The sequence below is a fragment of the Tachysurus fulvidraco genome, chromosome 13 (genome assembly GCF_022655615.1).
Source record: "Tachysurus fulvidraco isolate hzauxx_2018 chromosome 13, HZAU_PFXX_2.0, whole genome shotgun sequence".
In the NCBI taxonomy this organism is placed as follows: domain Eukaryota; kingdom Metazoa; phylum Chordata; class Actinopteri; order Siluriformes; family Bagridae; genus Tachysurus; species Tachysurus fulvidraco.
The window spans coordinates 6,410,631-6,429,841 of NC_062530.1; the positions used below are offsets into that span (position 1 = coordinate 6,410,631).

A 19,211-nucleotide genomic window follows, 5' to 3' on the forward strand; every position below is an offset into this window, starting at 1 on the left:
GCTCGTTTTTTAATAGTTTTGCGCTTGAATGGTAATTATCTTAGACATAAATAGTTCTGGTATATAACGATAGAGGAAAGGTAAGTCATTAGTTAGCTCTTTTGGGAAGGAGACTGCTTCTGGAAAAAGATAAAAAGTCTCAAGGCCATCATTCCCACTAATATATTTTTTTATGACTGTGATTGAAGTGTTGTTAGGAAACAATTAGTTTTCTAAGCAACATTAGAACGGCCTGCACAATTTATATCTCAGCAACATAATATGCAGGATGTTTTCATTCCATTCGCGATTCCTGTTAATGCGGGTTTGTATATTTAGATTTTAATAGCTTTAGATCATTTTAGAGCACCTCTCCAATAAAGAGCACAGCTCTGCGACAACTGTGAGCCCAGGGCTATCTGTACTGGGGTGTCACATTCAAATCACGTCCATTCCTTGGAGGGAACCTGGTGGTGACTCGATAGGCACAGGCAAATTACTCAAAATTCAATTACAAAAGAAAGTCAAGTGAAGGGTCACTGTAGCTTAGTAATTAGAAAGTTTGTATTCTACTTCTGAGGTTGGGAGATCAGTTCCTGTGTGTGCATGTTCTTCTGGTTTGAGTTTCCTCCACGTACTCTGGTTTCCTCCGCCAGTCCTAACACATTGTTTTGTAGGCTGATTGGCATTTCTAAATTGTCTGTGGTGTACAAATGGTGTTCTGTGATGAATTGACACCCTGCCTTCTGCCCCTAGTCCCCTGGTAGAAGCCCCAGGTTTCCGGTATCCCTTTGTACAATAAGTGGTACAGAAAATAGATGGATTGGAAAGTCAAGTGGCAAGTATCCTATTTATGACTCACAGTGAATAGAAATCCATTTGGGATTTGCCCTAGATAGCAGATATGACTTGAAGCTTAAATGAAAAAAAGAAAACACTTTGTTAAATAAATAAAAATTAAATTGCTGCTTTAAAACTGCAATATTACCTCCTTAAGGGAAAAAAAGGCTTCTGAAAATTGGCTGATAATAAACAAACCAACAGGGTTAAGCCTTCGAGTCTTTCAAAATTAAAATGACATCAATAGGGTTTTTTTTTTTTCATCAAATACATATAGAGGAGAAACTATATAGACTTTACTGATCCCATGAGGGAAATTCTTGTGCTACAGCAGCTTAGTCACACACAAAATAAATAAATAAATAAATAAATAAATATAATGTACATACATATAAACATATTCATACATTCACATACAAAAAATGAAAGGCTGGAAAAATATACAGTAGAATACAATACAATAAATTAAATTATTCACAGTCGTTGAGAGATGCACAAAAATGCATTTGTACTCTGTACATTCAGTACATCTGTACATTTAGTCAATCTTTAGCTGTTCAGTTCTGGGTGCGCTTGTTCCCATCTTAGCCACAGATTCCTGTACTTGGTTGACAGGACCTGAACCGGTGCAGTCTGCTTTTGTAGTTAAGGATTTAATGCCTCAAGTTTCACCGTGTTGTTCACTGGATCTGAGATGCTTTTCTGCTCACCTTGGTGCAAATGAGTGGTTATTTGAGTTGCCGCAGATTTTGTATCAGCTCAAACCAGTCTAACCGTTCTCCTCTGACCTCTTTCATCAACGAGATGTTTCCTCCTTCCTGCAGAACTGCTACACACAGGATGGGTTGTTTTATTTTCCAGCAATTTTCTGTATAAACTCTAGAGGGGATTATATGTGAAAATCCCAGGAAAGAAGCAGTTTCTGAAATACTCATAAGAGCCTGTCTGGGACTGATATCCATGCAATGGACAAAGTAACTAAGATCAAATTTTGATGTTAACAAGACCTGAAGTTGGACTGAATCTGCATGACTTTATGCATTGCGCTGCTGGGACCTGATTGGCTGATTTTGGTACTGTTTCTAAAAGTTCAAGGATGCCTCTTGCAGTATTTAATGCTTTAGTGCTATTGTGAAAATCACTGATCCAAAAATTAGACACATTTCCACTTAATTTCTTTAAACACTTACAGCATGTTTATTTATAGCAAAAAGACCTTTTTCATTCTCTAGCTATTTTCACACCCCAACTAATCATCTAATTAGTCTTATCCCAAAGACTTGAATTAGTTTAACTAATTCAGAGGATTTCCTTATATATTATATAGCTGTATAATTCCATTTTGTTTCATATAAATTCAACCGCCAATAAAGTTTAATCGTTCTGTGATCTCCAGTGTGAGAAATAACTTGCCGATGATTTTAATTTGCATCATGAGTCTCTTTAATTTACCATCTCTATTGCCTTGTGAATGTGTAGGGTCTGCAGAGGCAGTGTGGTTGTGCTCTATTGCACATGCCTAACCTAATGAATAGTGGAATATTTCAGTGCATAGGAAGATTTGCGGTTCAGTGGTCTTTAAATTATCAATTTTTAACCATCAGTTAGAATTGAATGAACAATTATCTTTATCAATGTAGGGCCAGGTGCAGAATTTTTACCCAGTGGAAAAGCAACTGCCTCTTTGTGTTCTATACCTTCTTTAATAACCTAATTATGCAGTAATGAGTCCACTTGCTCTTTAAAATCTCTCTCTCTCTTTCTTTCTCTCTCTCCCATCAGCCTTTCAAGTATCATATTGATCACCACAAATTTTCCAAATTCTATCGCTGATTAGTCTTATACAACAATTTGTTTCTCCAACCAACTCTATCAGCTTTAATATGCTCTTGCTTAAAGAATCAATTGTCTCCTTTAGCTCTTGTCAAGATATAATTAGACCGATAATACCATACCAAAGGAAATAAGTCGTGCAGAAATCTTGGAGGACAGAAACGTCCACTTTCCTAACCCAGATAGATTAGAGGTCTGTAAGCATTTCAGAAATGTCATTATTATGAGTGCGTTACTGTAATTTTACTGTCTTGGAAACAAAGATTGGTGCCTGTAGCTAAAAATCCACATTAGTTATGCTTGTGAGCTGGTTGCGTGGGCCATCGGACATGTTATGGCTTCTTTATGTAAGTAAAAAAAAAATCTGGACCAGGGATACATAAGCGAGATGCATTTTTCTATATCTTTTTTAATCTTTGTGTTGGGAAACCAGGTTACAGTAATATGCACATATTACTGATACGCAGTGCTTGAAATATACCTTTTTTTCTTCCATTGCCCTTCTACTCACATAATCACCTCTATATTCTCTCTTTCCTTCACCCAATCTATGTAATATAATCATACAACAGAAATGGGTCTTGAGATTGTATACAATACACTTTCTGCTCTTACACTTTCCGTTTGTTTGCCACAGTCTGTGTTTGCAGAAAATGATTCCGATTATATTCATATTGTTTGCCTTAAAACATAAAAACACCTCCCCTGGAAACCCCAATCTGGGCACAGATCTCATCGTGTGGACTCGATATGAAATTCCAAGTCATATTGTCATATTCTTATCACTACATTCAGTGGTCTCATTGGTATTTAAGTATACTATATATTCTATGAACAAAGGAGTCATTTTTATGATCCCTATAATGTTTACATCTATCATGATTTGTTGCATTTGAGACCATAAAACTTGGAGTGACATTAAATATGACATTTTCTCAAGAGCGTTATCTGAAGACCATATCGAACTTCCTATTTTAGCAAATACAGTTAATAATACTAAGGACACAATATTTACTACTATGAGTATCAGATGTATGTTGATTTTTTTTAAGAGCCTTACATTTATTCTTTATCACAAACATTCTGTCACATTGTCATAGACTGACCTGCATTTGCATCAACCTTCCAGAGTCTGCTTCCCTGAAATATTTATTAGGACATCTGCAATAGTCATTCAGGTGTAAAGTACGTATCTGCTGGTAGTCGTCAGTGATTGTGACATATGAAGAGCAATAATGTAAAATAGGAAAATGAGGTTTAACCTCGTAGCCTTTTCACAGCTTGTGCACAACACATAACGTAGGCCTTTAGGGAATAACTGCAGAATAAATACTTCTGAGAAATAAATAAATGATTGAGATAATGTTAATTTGTTTTTCTATCAATGTGTCACAAACCGTGTCCCCGCTGGGTTATCCACCTATGCATGGAACTGACAAAACTCCAAATCATCAAAAGCAATTCCCACCTGCAGATTAATTTGTGTACAGTTTGTAAGCTGCTATAATGCACCAGAATCAGCACATGGGCTAATTATGAATTCCTGAGGTTCAAGCTGAGAACTGTGCTACACACTGAGAGCAAGGTTGCTACCTGATACAACCTTCCAGGAGCCGTGAAAGTATGGATTCCTTTAAGTCAATTATGGTAATTATGAATTTGTCCATGAGCTGAGTCAGGTGGGATATACTGGATGGGGAAAGAAAATGTGCAAGATTTGTGCTTTCTGAGATGGAAACCTGGGTATGTCCTCTGGATATTAGTAGGTAGAACTGACCTTACAGTACATCTTCAGAGTCCTGGGTTATGGTCAGGTCTGTGAGCTCAGTTTCCCAGACTGCACCGCGGCCTACAAACAAAATTGCCCCGGACTGCACTTTCCAAAGCTTACAAAGCTCAGGGGCCAGCAGTGGCAGCAGAGTTGACCTGGGATTTGAACTCATGACCTTCCAACACCTTAACCACTAGGCTACCATTAGGCTAAAGCTTCGTTCTGAGCTCATTGTAAAGATTTGCACATTTTTCTCTATATTCACTTAGACTTCTTCCTGGTTTACGGGTTTACAGTTTTCTTCCCAACTGAATGGTTATGCTAAATTGGCGTGTACATGGTGATAGACTGGTGTCCCACCTGGCATCTTGTGCCCACTGTTCTCACTGTGAATCAACAACAATCCTCACCAGAATAAAGCGGTTATTCTTGATGAATAAATCAAGTAGGGGATGCAGTGTGGATTTGGACGTCTAACAGAATCATTATGTGGACAACAGTTGCTACTACTGGCAAAATTTTACAGTAGCCCTAATTGCCAGTAAAAATGCACAACAGACACTATAGACTATATCTGCTCTCAGAGAGCATCTCTAAACTCATCAAATTCACTTGAACAGTAACATCTAAGAAGCAGTAATGGGCTAAAGTGTGAGACATGTCATGAGACACTGCTCACTGTCTCATGTCAATTATATCACTGTTGTCCTGAGACAAACAGCAACCTCCTACAGAGTCGCTCTGCCAAACACAGTGTGTCTATAAATATAGAAGAGTGTGTAGGAGCATAAAGCAACGATGATCCACAAACAAGCTGCTCTAATCCCGCCTTTGAGAAGGAGACACGTTTTTACAGCAACGTTGAAGACAAATCCTGTTACGTTTGCGTTCTGTTGAATACACAGCCTAACCTAAACACTAAAGCTCATAATTCATGCCGTTAACTGAGCCCAATAATCATTTGTCATGATTCAGTATTGTGTCTTTTTGGTTAATGTGGATTTTGTCGTTTGCTGAAATGGGTATTTATTTAAGGCTTTTGAGCGGATGTTTAACTGAATGAACCATAAATATTTCCAGTAAATAAATCAAAATATCTGTCACAGTTAGTCTTTTTCCCTTATCTCAGTTACACTGATTGACAGCCGGTTATGAAACCTGTGTGTGCAGGTTTTCACTTCAATTAAGCAGAAGCCACACCTGAGTTTACTGAAATATTAATCGATACTGGGTGCAAACTGAAACATTGCATTCACACCAGGTCATGCAGATCAGATTGGACACCAATGTCAAATTTGTAGAAATTATAGTGATTTACTGATCATTGTATTCACCTGATATACTGTGTGCTGTACTGTACCTTCTACTGAGGCAAGGAATAAATCAGCCCGGAGAATCTTCATACTGATTTGTGTATTTCTCCCTGACTGGGACAAATGGGTAACAGAAGATGGCTGAATAAAACTATTGCAGTTCTTTTCTTTTCATTCAAATGAATTACAATGAGTGGGGGGCACGGTGGCTTAGTGGTTATCACGTTCGCCTCACACCTCCAGGGTCGGGGTTCAATTCCTGCCTCCGACCTTGTTTGTGTGTGGAGTTTGCATGTTCTCGAAGTTTGCCGCCCCTCGGGGGTTTCCTCCGGGTACTCCGGTTTCCTCCCCGGTCCAAAGACATGCATGGTAGGTTGATTGGCATCCTAGTGTGTGAATGTGTGAGTGAGTGAGAGTGTGTGTGTGTGCGCCCTACGATGGGTTGGCACTCTCTCCAGGGTGTATCCTGCCTTGGTTTATATATATAGTTTATATATATATATATATATATATATAATAGGCTATATTATATGTTAAAAATAACTAGTAAACAGTAATATAAATATATTGTAAAGGTAAAAGAAACATTTAGCACATCTGGAGATGAATGTTGCTACGGTAGTCTCATGTAGGATTTGCAGTGACCACCAGAAGGCACTCAAATCTCATATACTGTGTGTATATGGTTTGTAAAGAAAGCCTCAAGATACCATCTAGTGGTGAATCCAAACATTACAACCTAACATTTTATTTCATTTAATCTAAAAAACACTGTTGGAAAAATAAACATAGTTCTAATTATTTTTCTATAATAGCACACCATCCTGTTATTTTATAGAATTATTTCAAATTCAACGAAAGAATGAATCTACATGTTTCACTCTGCATGTGTCACTGTACATGTTTCACTCTGCATGTGTCACTGTACATGTTTCACTCTGCATGTGTCACTCTGCATGTGTCACTGTACATGTTTCACTCTGCATATGTCACTGTACATGTTTCACTCTGCATGTGTCACTGTACATGTTTCACTCTGCATGTGTCACTGTACATGTTTCACTCTGCATGTGTCACTCTGCATGTGTCACTGTACATGTTTCACTCTGCATATGTCACTGTACATGTTTCACTCTGCATGTGTCACTGTACATATGTCACTGTACATGTTTCACTCTGCATATGTCACTGTACATGTTTCACTCTGCATGTGTCACTGTCCATATGTCACTGTACATGTTTCACTCTGCATGTGTCACTGTACATGTTTCACTCTGCATATGTCACTCTGCATGTGTCACTGTACATATGTCACTGTACATGTTTCACTCTGCATGTGTCACTGTCCATATGTCACTGTACATGTTTCACTCTGCATGTGTCACTGTACATGTTTCACTCTGCATATGTCACTCTGCATGTGTCACTGTACATATGTCACTGTACATGTTTCACTCTGCATGTGTCACTCTGCATGTGTCACTGTACATGTTTCACTCTGCATGTGTCACTGTACATGTTTCACTCTGCATATGTCACTGTACATGTTTCACTCTGCATATGTCACTGTACATATGTCACTGTACATGTTTCACTCTGCATGTGTCACTGTACATGTTTCACTCTGCATATGTCACTGTACATGTTTCACTCTGCATATGTCACTGTACATGTGTCACTGTACATGTGTCACTGTACATGTGTCACTCTGCATGTGTCACTGTACATGTGTCACTCTGCATGTGTCACTGTACATGTTTCACTCTGCATGTGTCACTGTACATATGTCACTGTACATGTTTCACTCTGCATGTGTCACTGTACATATGTCACTGTACATGTGTCACTGTACATGTGTCACTGTACATGTTTCACTCTGCATGTGTCACTGTACATGTTTCACTCTGCATGTGTCACTGTACATGTTTCACTCTGCATATGTCACTGTACATGTTTCACTCTGCATATGTCACTCTGCATGTGTCACTGTACATGTTTCACTCTGCATATGTCACTGTACATGTTTCACTCTGCATGTGTCACTGTACATATGTCACTGTACATGTTTCACTCTGCATATGTCACTGTACATGTTTCACTCTGCATGTGTCACTGTCCATATGTCACTGTACATGTTTCACTCTGCATGTGTCACTGTACATGTTTCACTCTGCATATGTCACTCTGCATGTGTCACTGTACATATGTCACTGTACATGTTTCACTCTGCATGTGTCACTGTCCATATGTCACTGTACATGTTTCACTCTGCATGTGTCACTGTACATGTTTCACTCTGCATATGTCACTCTGCATGTGTCACTGTACATATGTCACTGTACATGTTTCACTCTGCATATGTCATTTTGCATGTGTCACTGTACATGTTTCACTCTGCATGTGTCACTGTACATGTTTCACTCTGCATATGTCACTGTACATGTTTCACTCTGCATGTGTCACTGTACATGTTTCACTCTGCATATGTCACTGTACATGTTTCACTCTGCATATGTCACTGTACATATGTCACTGTACATGTTTCACTCTGCATGTGTCACTGTACATGTTTCACTCTGCATATGTCACTGTACATGTTTCACTCTGCATATGTCACTGTACATGTGTCACTGTACATGTGTCACTGTACATGTGTCACTCTGCATGTGTCACTGTACATGTGTCACTCTGCATGTGTCACTGTACATGTTTCACTCTGCATGTGTCACTGTACATATGTCACTGTACATGTTTCACTCTGCATGTGTCACTGTACATGTTTCACTCTGCATGTGTCACTGTACATGTTTCACTCTGCATGTGTCACTGTACATATGTCACTGTACATGTGTCACTGTACATGTGTCACTCTGCATGTGTCACTGTACATGTTTCACTCTGCATGTGTCACTGTACATATGTCACTCTGCATGTGTCACTGTACATGTTTCACTCTGCATATGTCACTGTACATGTGTCACTGTACATGTTTCACTCTGATTGAGCAGATTAAACACTAAACATGCAGATTAAAAAACACAGCCGCACTTCCGGATTTGTTCTATGCTCCGCCTACTGGTATGTGATGTAAGCCTCGTGCGTTCCATCACTTCCTGTTTTGAGGCTTGTATAGCAATGAAGACTTTGGCGTATTTCGCTGTCTTTTTAATCGGGTTATCAGTAGGTAAAATATGTTATACTGTAGTAGAACTAATGGCTAAACATGACTGAACCTCCTTTGTATAAAACCCCTTCGTTGTATTTAGGTTACATTGTGTAGTCGGTGTATAACTGAGGTCTGAGGAACCTGCGTAGAAACTACACAGACACCTGGAGCTGTAAGGCAGCGCTACCTGGTGTCACATGCTTAATTACCTACTTATTGAAAGCTGCATCTTTGCATCTGTGTTTTCAGGGAATGAATTTCGCTTTGCATCGTATTATGGAGAGCACATGGTCCTGCAAAGAGCTCCAGAGAAAGCCGTGGTGTGGGGATATGGCACAACCGGGGCTGAGGTTGAGATTTATTTAGCAGGACCACAAAATAAACAAGTGAAATATATTCCTGTCTTCAATGGTGAATAACAAAACAACAACTGGTTAACATTTATTAGACTTCTTGTTCTATAATACGTTAAATACATTAAATCTGTTTTATTTTACTGATCTAAAACGTATGAAGGGCTTTTCGATATTAAACACTAATGTAATTGTCTTTATTTTGTTATTATTCTATGATGACCCGTGTGTTATATTAGCTACCTTTGTTTTTTAGGCTAATAAATATAAAGTGGATTAAAATTGGTAACAATAATAAGACCGGTTACTTCTGTATAGGTATTTGGAAGGTGATTCTTGATCCGGTTCAGGCTGGTGGTCCATATAATCTGACTGCTGTTCAGAAAGGAAGCAAGATTGTACTCACAGACGTTCTGTTTGGAGATGTTTGGTTATGTGGTGGCCAGAGCAACATGGCTTTCACAGTCAGCCAGGTGACCGCTGCTTCTCCTTTTTCTCTAAACAGAAAAATCATACTCTCGGAATACTGCCAATAACTGGTAAAGGTAAATTCTTTCATTGAGAAACATGATTCTGGTCTTCTTACAGGTTTATAATGCCTCAGAGGAGCTTGCCATGGCCACTAATTTCCCTAATGTGAGGGTCTTCCAGGCTGCACTGGAGATGAGCAGTGTTGAGTTGACTGACCTTGCAGGTGTGGGGGTTCCATGGTCCCGTCCTACACCAGGTACTTAGATATGCTTTATATATTCTGTATATACTTGTACACTTGATACAAGATGAAGAGGTTCCAGATTTTAACAAACTGAACAACATCCTAGAACCAGGAACTGGTTGCTTATCACATTCATATGTTTCTAAAAGTTGCTATAGACTTAAATGTACAGTACACTGCACAGGAAATCGAATTCTCGCATCTGATTGGTCGAAAGGTGTTGCTTCATTTTCTATACCAACAGCTCTGACAATAGTTCAAGCTGCAAAGCAAATCATAAGTTTAAACGAATGTGCCGGGTCTAATACTAAATCGTTTTGTATAGTATCAGCTTGTGTAGAATATGTAGCTTGTGTAAAACTGTTTGATAAAGATATTGTAGGATTTTTTTTTTTTAACAAGACATTTATGTAGCCTTGTTTGGAGTCCCTGGTGTTAATGCAGAGATAATGCTGATGTTTAAGTTAAAAAATTAAAAATTGCTTTAAGAGAAGATCAAATGATTTGCTTTGCATCTCGCTATATATTACCACCCTGTTGTTGATTATGTACCTAAAACAGAATGCCCAAGAACAAAGTGACTAGAGATTAATTCCAATAGATTCATAGTAAGAATCATGAAAACAGATGTACCTACATATGATTATAGTTCACCCAGTTTCCCAAAATGCTTCACAGTTTTCTCAGTCATCACAATAAATACTTACCTACTGTACGTGTGTATTAGATTCTCATAGGTATTAAATGCTTGCGTGTAGTCCATAGGTTCTTGTCTCTCACTGTACAATTTCTTTTGTTTTAACATACATTTTCAGGTTCACTGAGCTGTAAATTTGTTGTTGTATAATTCAATAATAGATAAAAACCTTTCTGCTTTCTTTTCTGTTTTGTGTTTGTGATTATAGAGATCCTTGGAGGAAAGGATTTCACCCACTTCTCAGCCGTGTGTTGGTTGTTTGGCCGCTACCTTTACAAGAGCCTGAACTATCCGATCGGGTTGGTGGAGTCGTGTTGGGGCGGGACGCCTGTAGAAGCTTGGTCCTCTGTCAGAGCACTTCACAGCTGTGGTCTGAAGGAATCTACCAAGAATTTAAGTTTATCATCATACACTAAGTAAGTTTATGGTGTTTTTCCGTATGGGTTTTCAGTAGTGTTATAATATTTACCAGGCTATAAATCTTGAGTAAGAAAAACCCCCGAAAATTCAGTTTGACTACCAGAGAGACTTGTATTATATAGAGTACAGTGTGCTTTGTTTTACAAATACCTTTTAAATCTGAGCTCACACTGTGGGATTTTTTCATAATCCTTCACGATTGTTGTTTGACAGAATGTACGAACATGATCCACATGTCACAGTGACCCCAGTGGTCATCATGTCAGAATGCACGACATTCAAGACGCGTCAAAATCAGACATGTTCAAGAAGACTTGTGTTCGAGGTTTTACCTCATGAATCCATGACCCGTTCAGATCCGCATTCTCTCACTAATACAGCAGGTAGCAACAAACAAATACAATCTGTAGCGTTAATTTAGTTCATGTTGTTTTGGTTTGGTTTGATGGTCGTCGTAGGTGATGTCACACTGCGGGTAAGTGTCTGAAATCTGCTGTAACTGCCAGAACTTCATCGGAGGTATAAACTCCTAGCAACGGCCATTAAACCATGTCAAACCAGCCATCAAAGACTACAGATTTTACCCTAGACTACAGGATTATAGAAATCTTTTAGGATTTTTAAAATTTGCCTCAGACGATCAAATCGTGGACGATTCACACAGTGTGAGCCCGGCTTTGGGCAAACTACTACAGACGGAATTGATTTTAATAGAGGTGTTGTGGTTCTTTACAGGTGTGTGGATTGCATCTGTTATATGTATTTTATTCAACAAATCTCATCAGAGAACATGTTCATTTCACTGTCTGCACCACTTTAAACTTCAATTTTAAATTTAAATCTACTTTTATTTTATATGTGAGAATTTCCTTTAAAACTTTTTTTTTCACAACCAAAAATATAAATTTCCTTCTTTCATGAAATTTAATAAAATTTAATTAATCCTGTCCCAAATTAGCAGGTTATTATTGAAGGATTTCCCCCAACTTTAGAGAAATATCATTTATTTTATAATATTTTCTTTTTATTTTAATATAATATAGAATAACAGTCGATTATATTAAAGATAGTAGATAATAGTCCATTGTATATAGAATGGACTCAACGATAAATACACAATTTTACACCAACATATTGCTGTGATGATTCCCCAGAATTAAATAAATGTTTGAACTAATACACAAGATAGTTATTTTTTTTTTAAATATGTAAATGTATGCAAATCTATTCAGGCAGATCTCATTTGCATAAATAATAAAGTGCTCAGTTTTTGAAAAAAAAATACTAGATTCTAAAAAAGACATGAGCATAATCTGACCTGTGGGGTCTCATGTTAATGGCTAAGCTAACAGCTGAGCTAAGTTTGTGCAGCTGTGATTTTTTGATGTACACTGACAACCTTATAAAGATTTTTGTTTTATTATTGTTTTTATGTTTCATTGCTCCGTTTGTTTCTTTCCCATTTATTTATAAGGATTGGTGAATAACAGTTTTAAGGTTAAGAGAGTGGCTAATATGGTAGTAGTATATTTTGCTAATTCTTAATTATTCTGTCCACTGTGAAGTGATCTGAGAGAGTGGAAAAGTACAGTGTTATGGAATTCCATGATCCACCCTCTGCTCAACATGACAATCAAAGGAGCCATATGGTACCAAGGTATTGATTCTCATGCAAAGAAGCACACCATATAATAAATTGTGTCATGGCTTAGCTTTGCCCTGCTGTTTCTCAGGTGAAGCCAATGCCCAGTACAACCAGAACAAGTACTCATGCACTTTCCCAGCAATGATTGATGACTGGAGGATGGCGTTCCGCGAAGGCTCATGTGGCCAGACGGCACAAGATTTTCCGTTTGGATTTGTACAGGTACCATGCGGAATTATACGGTAGCTTTGATTATTAGCTGTAAACCACTGCAATGTTAAAAGCTGCATTTCTATAGAAAGATGTGATTTAGGATAATGTCCGTATTAGAATAATGTATTCTCACATCTTCATCTAAGCTATGATTCCTCAGGATTAAACTCAGGATATGACTAAAAAAAATGGCAACAGCTTCGACTACTGATAGGAAGGTTGTGAGCTTGAATACCAGGTCCACCAAGCTGCCAAAATATTAAAAAAGACATTGGGCATCTGCCATATTCCTTAAATGTGTCATGCTATAAACAGGAACAGGGTCTAACAAAAAAACAGCATTATAAATGTTTTCAACTTCTGATGTTAAACTCGACTTTTCTCTTTCCAGCTGAGCACCTATAGCAATGACACACACGATGGTTTCCAACAGATTAGATGGCACCAGACAGCAGACTACGGCTTTGTTCCAAATAAGCGCATGAAGAAAACTTTTATGGCTGTTGCTGTGGACTTGCCAGACAAATCTTCACCCTTTGGCAGGTACTGTATGTGTGTTTGTACATCTCTAAGCCATGGCAGGGTGGATACATACAAACTGAGGAGTGCCTTCATTTTTTAGTTTTTCATCTGTATTTAATTGTCTATACTTGCTGCATATTTTGTAAATTTTATATTTCATATTTAAAAAATAATTAAATATACTTATTTAATTATTAAATAAATGTACTTAATTTGCACATGCTGTGGGGGATGTATACAATGTTGTGATCATTTTATTTTTTTCTCTACATTTCCTCCAGTATCAATAAAGTATTTATCTATCTATCTATCTATCTATCTATCTATCTATCTATCTATCTATCTATCTAATCTATCTAATCTAATCTATCTATCTATCTGTGGATGTGTGTTTTTGTGTTTATAGATAAGTATACACACATACTGTGCATCTTTGATTGTATATAGTGTTTTTTGTATATGTAATAATTATTCTGTGATCTCCTAACATCTTTAAAAGGGGAATCTTATGTCTTGTTGGTGTATTATACGCTCTTAAAAGAAGAACAGGAAACAATTTTCAGCAAAATTGTGTGTGCGTATGTGTTTGCAGCATTCACCCACAGTATAAACAGGATGTGGCATACAGGCTGGTGCTGGGTGCGCGTGCTGTAGCTTATGAGGAAACAGGGGTGAACTTCCAGGGTCCTTTTCCCAGCCAGGTCCTGATTGAGAACACCACCATAAACATCACTTATGACCAAAAAATCAGAGTTACGCTTTCCAGTGACATTTTTGAGGTACAACTTTGAATTGTGTTATTCAGCATTATGTATGATTTTAATTCATAAGTCATTTTTTATCATCTGATACCCTGTGTGTTGCCTCAACAACAGATCTGCTGCGCAGAGGAGAAGACACAGTGTAACTCCGATTCGCGATGGATTCCTGTCCCAATGAAGAAAACGGGAAGAGATTACGTCCTGCTATCGATAGCTAAGTGTCCGCTTGGCAATGTAACCGCTTTACGTTACGCTTGGCGTGACTGGCCGTGCGCTTTTAAAGCATGTCCCATCTACAGCGCAGACGGAATCTTACCTGCATCACTGTTCATTTTTAACCCGTTAAAAACACTGAGCTGATTACACGCAATAAAATCTCTTTCTCCGCATATATATTATGTGAAAGAAATCAAATGCTTTTAAGATGCTGCATGATAAACCGCTGTCAATATCACAATAATGCATGTCTTGGTCAGTGCTAAAAATTTTTCTGCAGATAGTCCTTCAGGGATTAAGATACAGAGAGGGTTTTGAGTTCAAACTCGAGAACTGCCTGAGAGCTCAGTTTAAATTAATGAATTAATTCTGATTTGAAAATCTAGTGGGTAGGAATTGGCATGACGAGCACTGACCGAAAAAGTAGCAGGTAAAAGATAAAAACGGAAAGAAATTTGAGACGAAAGAAATGAAAAATATTTTCATCATGTACTAATACAAAATATGGCTGTGTGTAATAACCTGTATTCAGAGTCAGCGATTTCATTCCAAAAGTATTTATGCTGTGAAAGTTCAGTATTCAGAGATGAGTTAATAATCAAAGCACATAATCAAGTCAATCATATGGGTGCACTGTGCTGATAAAGGTCATCTATGTGTAGCTTGTCTCCATTATTGTCAGATTTCTCTTGTGTAGAAATGTTTAAGATGGGGGGTTTTAGCGTGTAGACCACCAATGTGAAACACGGTGCAGAAGGGAGAAGGAACATGCTTTTATCCTCTTTACTCAAAAATTTAATACGATGTAACAAATTATTTTAAAATATAGTAATATATGAAAGACAAGATGACAAGCATTGAACTAAACATGTCCAACCCTCTTTATTTAGAAACAACTTTTCCATTCAGCTGACAGTTTACAAACAAGTTTATGAAGTCATAAGCTACCAAATCGAGGTCACGACATCATAAAGTTTGAAAAATCCAAAAAATAAAAAATAAATAATGCACTTTAGGTGTCTAAGCTGCTACTCCATGATTATCCAGCAGGTGGGAATATTGTCAACACATTATGGCAAGTTTACATGTCTGTGAATTTTCAAAAGGTTATAAAATGCAAATATTAATATTGTAAATATAAAATCGTAATTTTGTTTTAAAATGAATAAACGTATAAATATAATTTGTTGCTAAAATATATGTTTATAAAAGCAATTAAATGTAATCTTCTTATGATTCATAAACACCTGACAACAAATCATGTTGGCTTGCTTTTCACACTGATGAACAAATAAAAATAAAGTGATGAGTTGCCAAAGAGATCGACTCTGTGTTGTTGTTTTTTTTTATCGTACACAGTTCCGTACTCTCGAGCTTTAAGTTAGGGCAGAGATTATGTACTGTACATCCAGTGAGACCCTATTACTCCCCAGACAGAAATCTAAATACTGAGCAAAGGTGAGGGAATCGTGTCCTAGGAACTCCTCCTGAGTGACCATAATGACGCGGAGGACTGTACAACAGGATCTCCTGTGATTTATAGCCAACCCTGCAGATTAAACTGACATGCACTTTAGAGCGGGAGCTTGTACGTGGTCTTGTTCAGTCCTGCATGAAAACTGGGTAAGATCCCGTACAAATAATCTTGAAATATTCATGGAGATTCCATAAAAAGAATCAGACCAGAATGACATCACTATTAATGAAATTTGTGCACTTCATCTCTCTTTTCAAGAACCAGATGATTTTACAAGTAAAACTAGATTCATTGTTGAGAATCATGCTCTCCTCTGGGTCCTTTTTCAGTCCACCATTAGCTCCTCAAATGATCCTCCTGCTCATAGGTACACAGTTCTGTATGATTTAGCTTTGTGTTTGTGCTCTGCTTAAACCACTCTCATAGACTGTCTGGTCTCACCTTGTTGTTTTCATGCTCCCAGACCACAAAGCATTCACACATTTGCTGACATGCGTTTTGGACAGGATGTTCATAATGTGCTTACAAATAATGCAAATCCCACCGCAGCAGTGCATTAAAACTGGCCCCTCCTGGGCTGGACAGGTTGTACAGCATGTGACCTCTGAAGAAAAAGCAAAGAAACTTCTTTTAATCATAAAATATAAAAAACTTTTTGGAAATCATTGAACAGTTGCTGAAATCTTTTTAATAGGAAACGTTTCCTACAGTACAAAGGTTTACAAAAACGTGTGTTAACCCTAGTATCATACCAGAGCAGTGTTAAATTCTTGCATCTGATTACTTATAATAAAAATTAATTTACCTTCATTTACTATAAAAAGCATCTATGACTTGGTCTGTCTGTTGGTCAGGATTCAAGCTGAAAAATTATCGGTTGCATTTAACAAGAAATATTGCTCTGGTGAAGCATTCTGTAAGATGTTTACTTAACCGTTATGAAAGAAAACTTCAGTCTGTGTCAGCGCTTTGAGATAAAGCTGATCTTTTAAGTTTTATGTCATGAGAGAGTCTTCCGAATGAGAGTTATGCAAGTTGCATTTTTGCATTTATTTTAAAAGCTGCAGTTTTTCATCTTCAAGGGAAAACACTGAGAGAGTGAGAGAGAGAGAGAGAGAGAGAGAGAGAGAGAGAGAGAGAGAGAGAGAGAGAGAGAGAGGCTGGTAATGAAACCAATGTTTATTCCAAAGGGGTGTGCTCAGAAATACCTAAATGTTCACATCATGCAGGTCATGTTATGGCACACCCTGGTGAGTCCGTCAGCACCTTTATCACCTTAGATGCTTAAGAGACTTCTGAACTAAACTACACTATTGTGCTAAGGAACCTTTACACCTGCATAGGTTCATAGGCTACCACCTGGAATGGGAACAGTACCAAGTAGGATAGAAGAGCTCTCTCTCTCTAGCGGGTTGTGCAATCAGCTGAGCATGCCATCCTCACTGAGCTCTCTGACTTACAGTCTATTTACAGCAAGCAGCGCTGGACTAAGTCCAAGAAGACCAAACAATGTGCACTTCTTTCCTTTACAGTCAGGGAAGAGCTTCTACTCCCTGAGTGCAAACACAGAGAGAATAAGGAAAAGCTTCTTCCCTCAGGGTATTCAAGCCCTCGTCCAAGACAACACATAGAACTTGGACTTTTGTGGATTATTGGCATATCAACATTTACCTCAGCCAGATGGTGCACAGCATACATCACATATATTACACTACCACTGCATACATCATTTCTTTATTCATAAAGAAAAGTCATACTATTCTGCAGATATCTGTATTCGGACATTTGTATATTTTCTTTTTATTCCCTCTATTCTACTTTTGTCGTGACAAATTTCAACAAATAATAAAAAAATGTAATAGTTGTCAAGTTGCCTTGAGCCATTACACTACTTGTGTAACTGATTCCTGTTATGTCTTCATCCACATAATAATAATAGTGTTGTCATTTCTCACTTTAAGGAACAAGGGAGAATGCTGTATAAATAAATGCATACTATACGAATAAAGAATAATTTCAGTGTCAAATACACATATGCTCCCAAATAATATCCGGTCAATGTGGTCCTATGGTGTCCCTATACATTTATACATAGATGCATTACAGGAGGATAGATACAGTACATCATGTATATGATTGCTAAGTGCAATGGATTAACCGGGAAACAAACATCTCTAGCACAACCATGTCATTATAAATGAGACGAGGATCCAAAGCATCTAGATATTTACCAGCTCCAGTTAGACTCTGCTATAGTAAAAAGGAGAAGCCAACTCCATGTGGTCTTCGAAGACAACAGCCTACTCATCAATACAACATTTGTCAGACTGTGTATTTATAATCAAACCCTCCAGTGTCACCCATATGAAGATATGGTACTTGCTCATCGGGGATAAATACAAACATGTAAAAATATTAATCTTGAATTTTGTATGATATTAAGCTTTATATTATTCTTTATAATTACTTTTTGTGCTATGTTTATGTTCTGTAAAGCTGCTTTGAGACAATGTTAATTATAAAAAGTGTTACACAAATAAATCTGAGTTTATAAATCTGTGGACTATAATGGTTCCTTTCGTTTAATTCACAAGGTGTGAAGGAATCTAGCTTCCCAATAGATTTTGGAGCATGGCTGTGGCAGATAGTTGAACTTTTCCCATTTATCTACCAGGCAGTAGTAATGTCAGGCAACAATGTTGGATGAGGATGTCCGGTTCATCCCAAAAAGTGCTCAGTGGGGTTACGTTCAAGTTTCTTTCACACCTTGTTACACCATGTATTTATGGATCTTGCTTTGTACACAGGGATATTGTCATGGTGGATTGTTTTTGGGCTCTTTCGTTGACCATGAAGGGAAAATTTAAGCTTCATGTGTACTTTAACTGTGTACTTTGCTTCAACAGTTTGGGGAACGTTCGCATGTGGGTGCGGTGGTCAGTCGTCCATTAACCTTTTCCAAAATAGTGTTTGATTTCAGAAAAAAAATGGCCAGGGAATAAATATGTTATAAACTAGACGACTAAATGTAAATTCTCTTTCAGTAAACCTGTAGCCATGTCCACTTGGGACGGTCCATTGGGGGTGGTCAGGGGGTGGATCAGCTTTTATTTACTCCATGATTAACTAAAAGACAAGACTTTTTTAAATAAATATATGTTCTTTTAATCGTTTATGTGTTTAAGTCTGTGATAATAAACGTGCTTAATGCAATCAGTGACTCTTTAAGCAGCAGGAAAATATGTGCAGAACTGAGATTCATACACCCCTAAAACAAGGACAGTGAGCTG

The 19,211-nt window shown here is 37.6% G+C and overlaps 1 protein-coding gene across 3 annotated transcripts; it reads left to right on the forward strand.

Moving 5' to 3' along the window:
• Positions 1–8,803: 8,803 nt before the first annotated feature.
• Positions 8,804–15,766, forward strand: siae (sialic acid acetylesterase). Of its 3 annotated transcripts, none has more exons than XM_027135923.2 (10): positions 8,804–8,920; positions 9,152–9,313; positions 9,574–9,728; positions 9,844–9,982; positions 10,876–11,083; positions 12,653–12,744; positions 12,821–12,954; positions 13,337–13,488; positions 14,060–14,246; positions 14,343–15,766. In XM_027135923.2, the coding sequence occupies exons 1-10, from the start codon at positions 8,872–8,874 to the stop codon at positions 14,586–14,588; spliced, it is 1,524 nt and encodes a 507-aa protein (XP_026991724.1). In that variant the 5' UTR covers positions 8,804–8,871; the 3' UTR covers positions 14,589–15,766. The 3 variants fall into 3 exon arrangements, with proteins under 3 accessions (XP_026991724.1, XP_026991802.1, XP_026991886.1); XM_027136001.2 differs by having other exon boundaries at positions 8,817–8,916; XM_027136085.2 differs by lacking the exon at positions 8,804–8,920 and adding an exon at positions 9,021–9,074.
• The last annotated feature ends 3,445 nt before the right edge of the window (positions 15,767–19,211 follow it).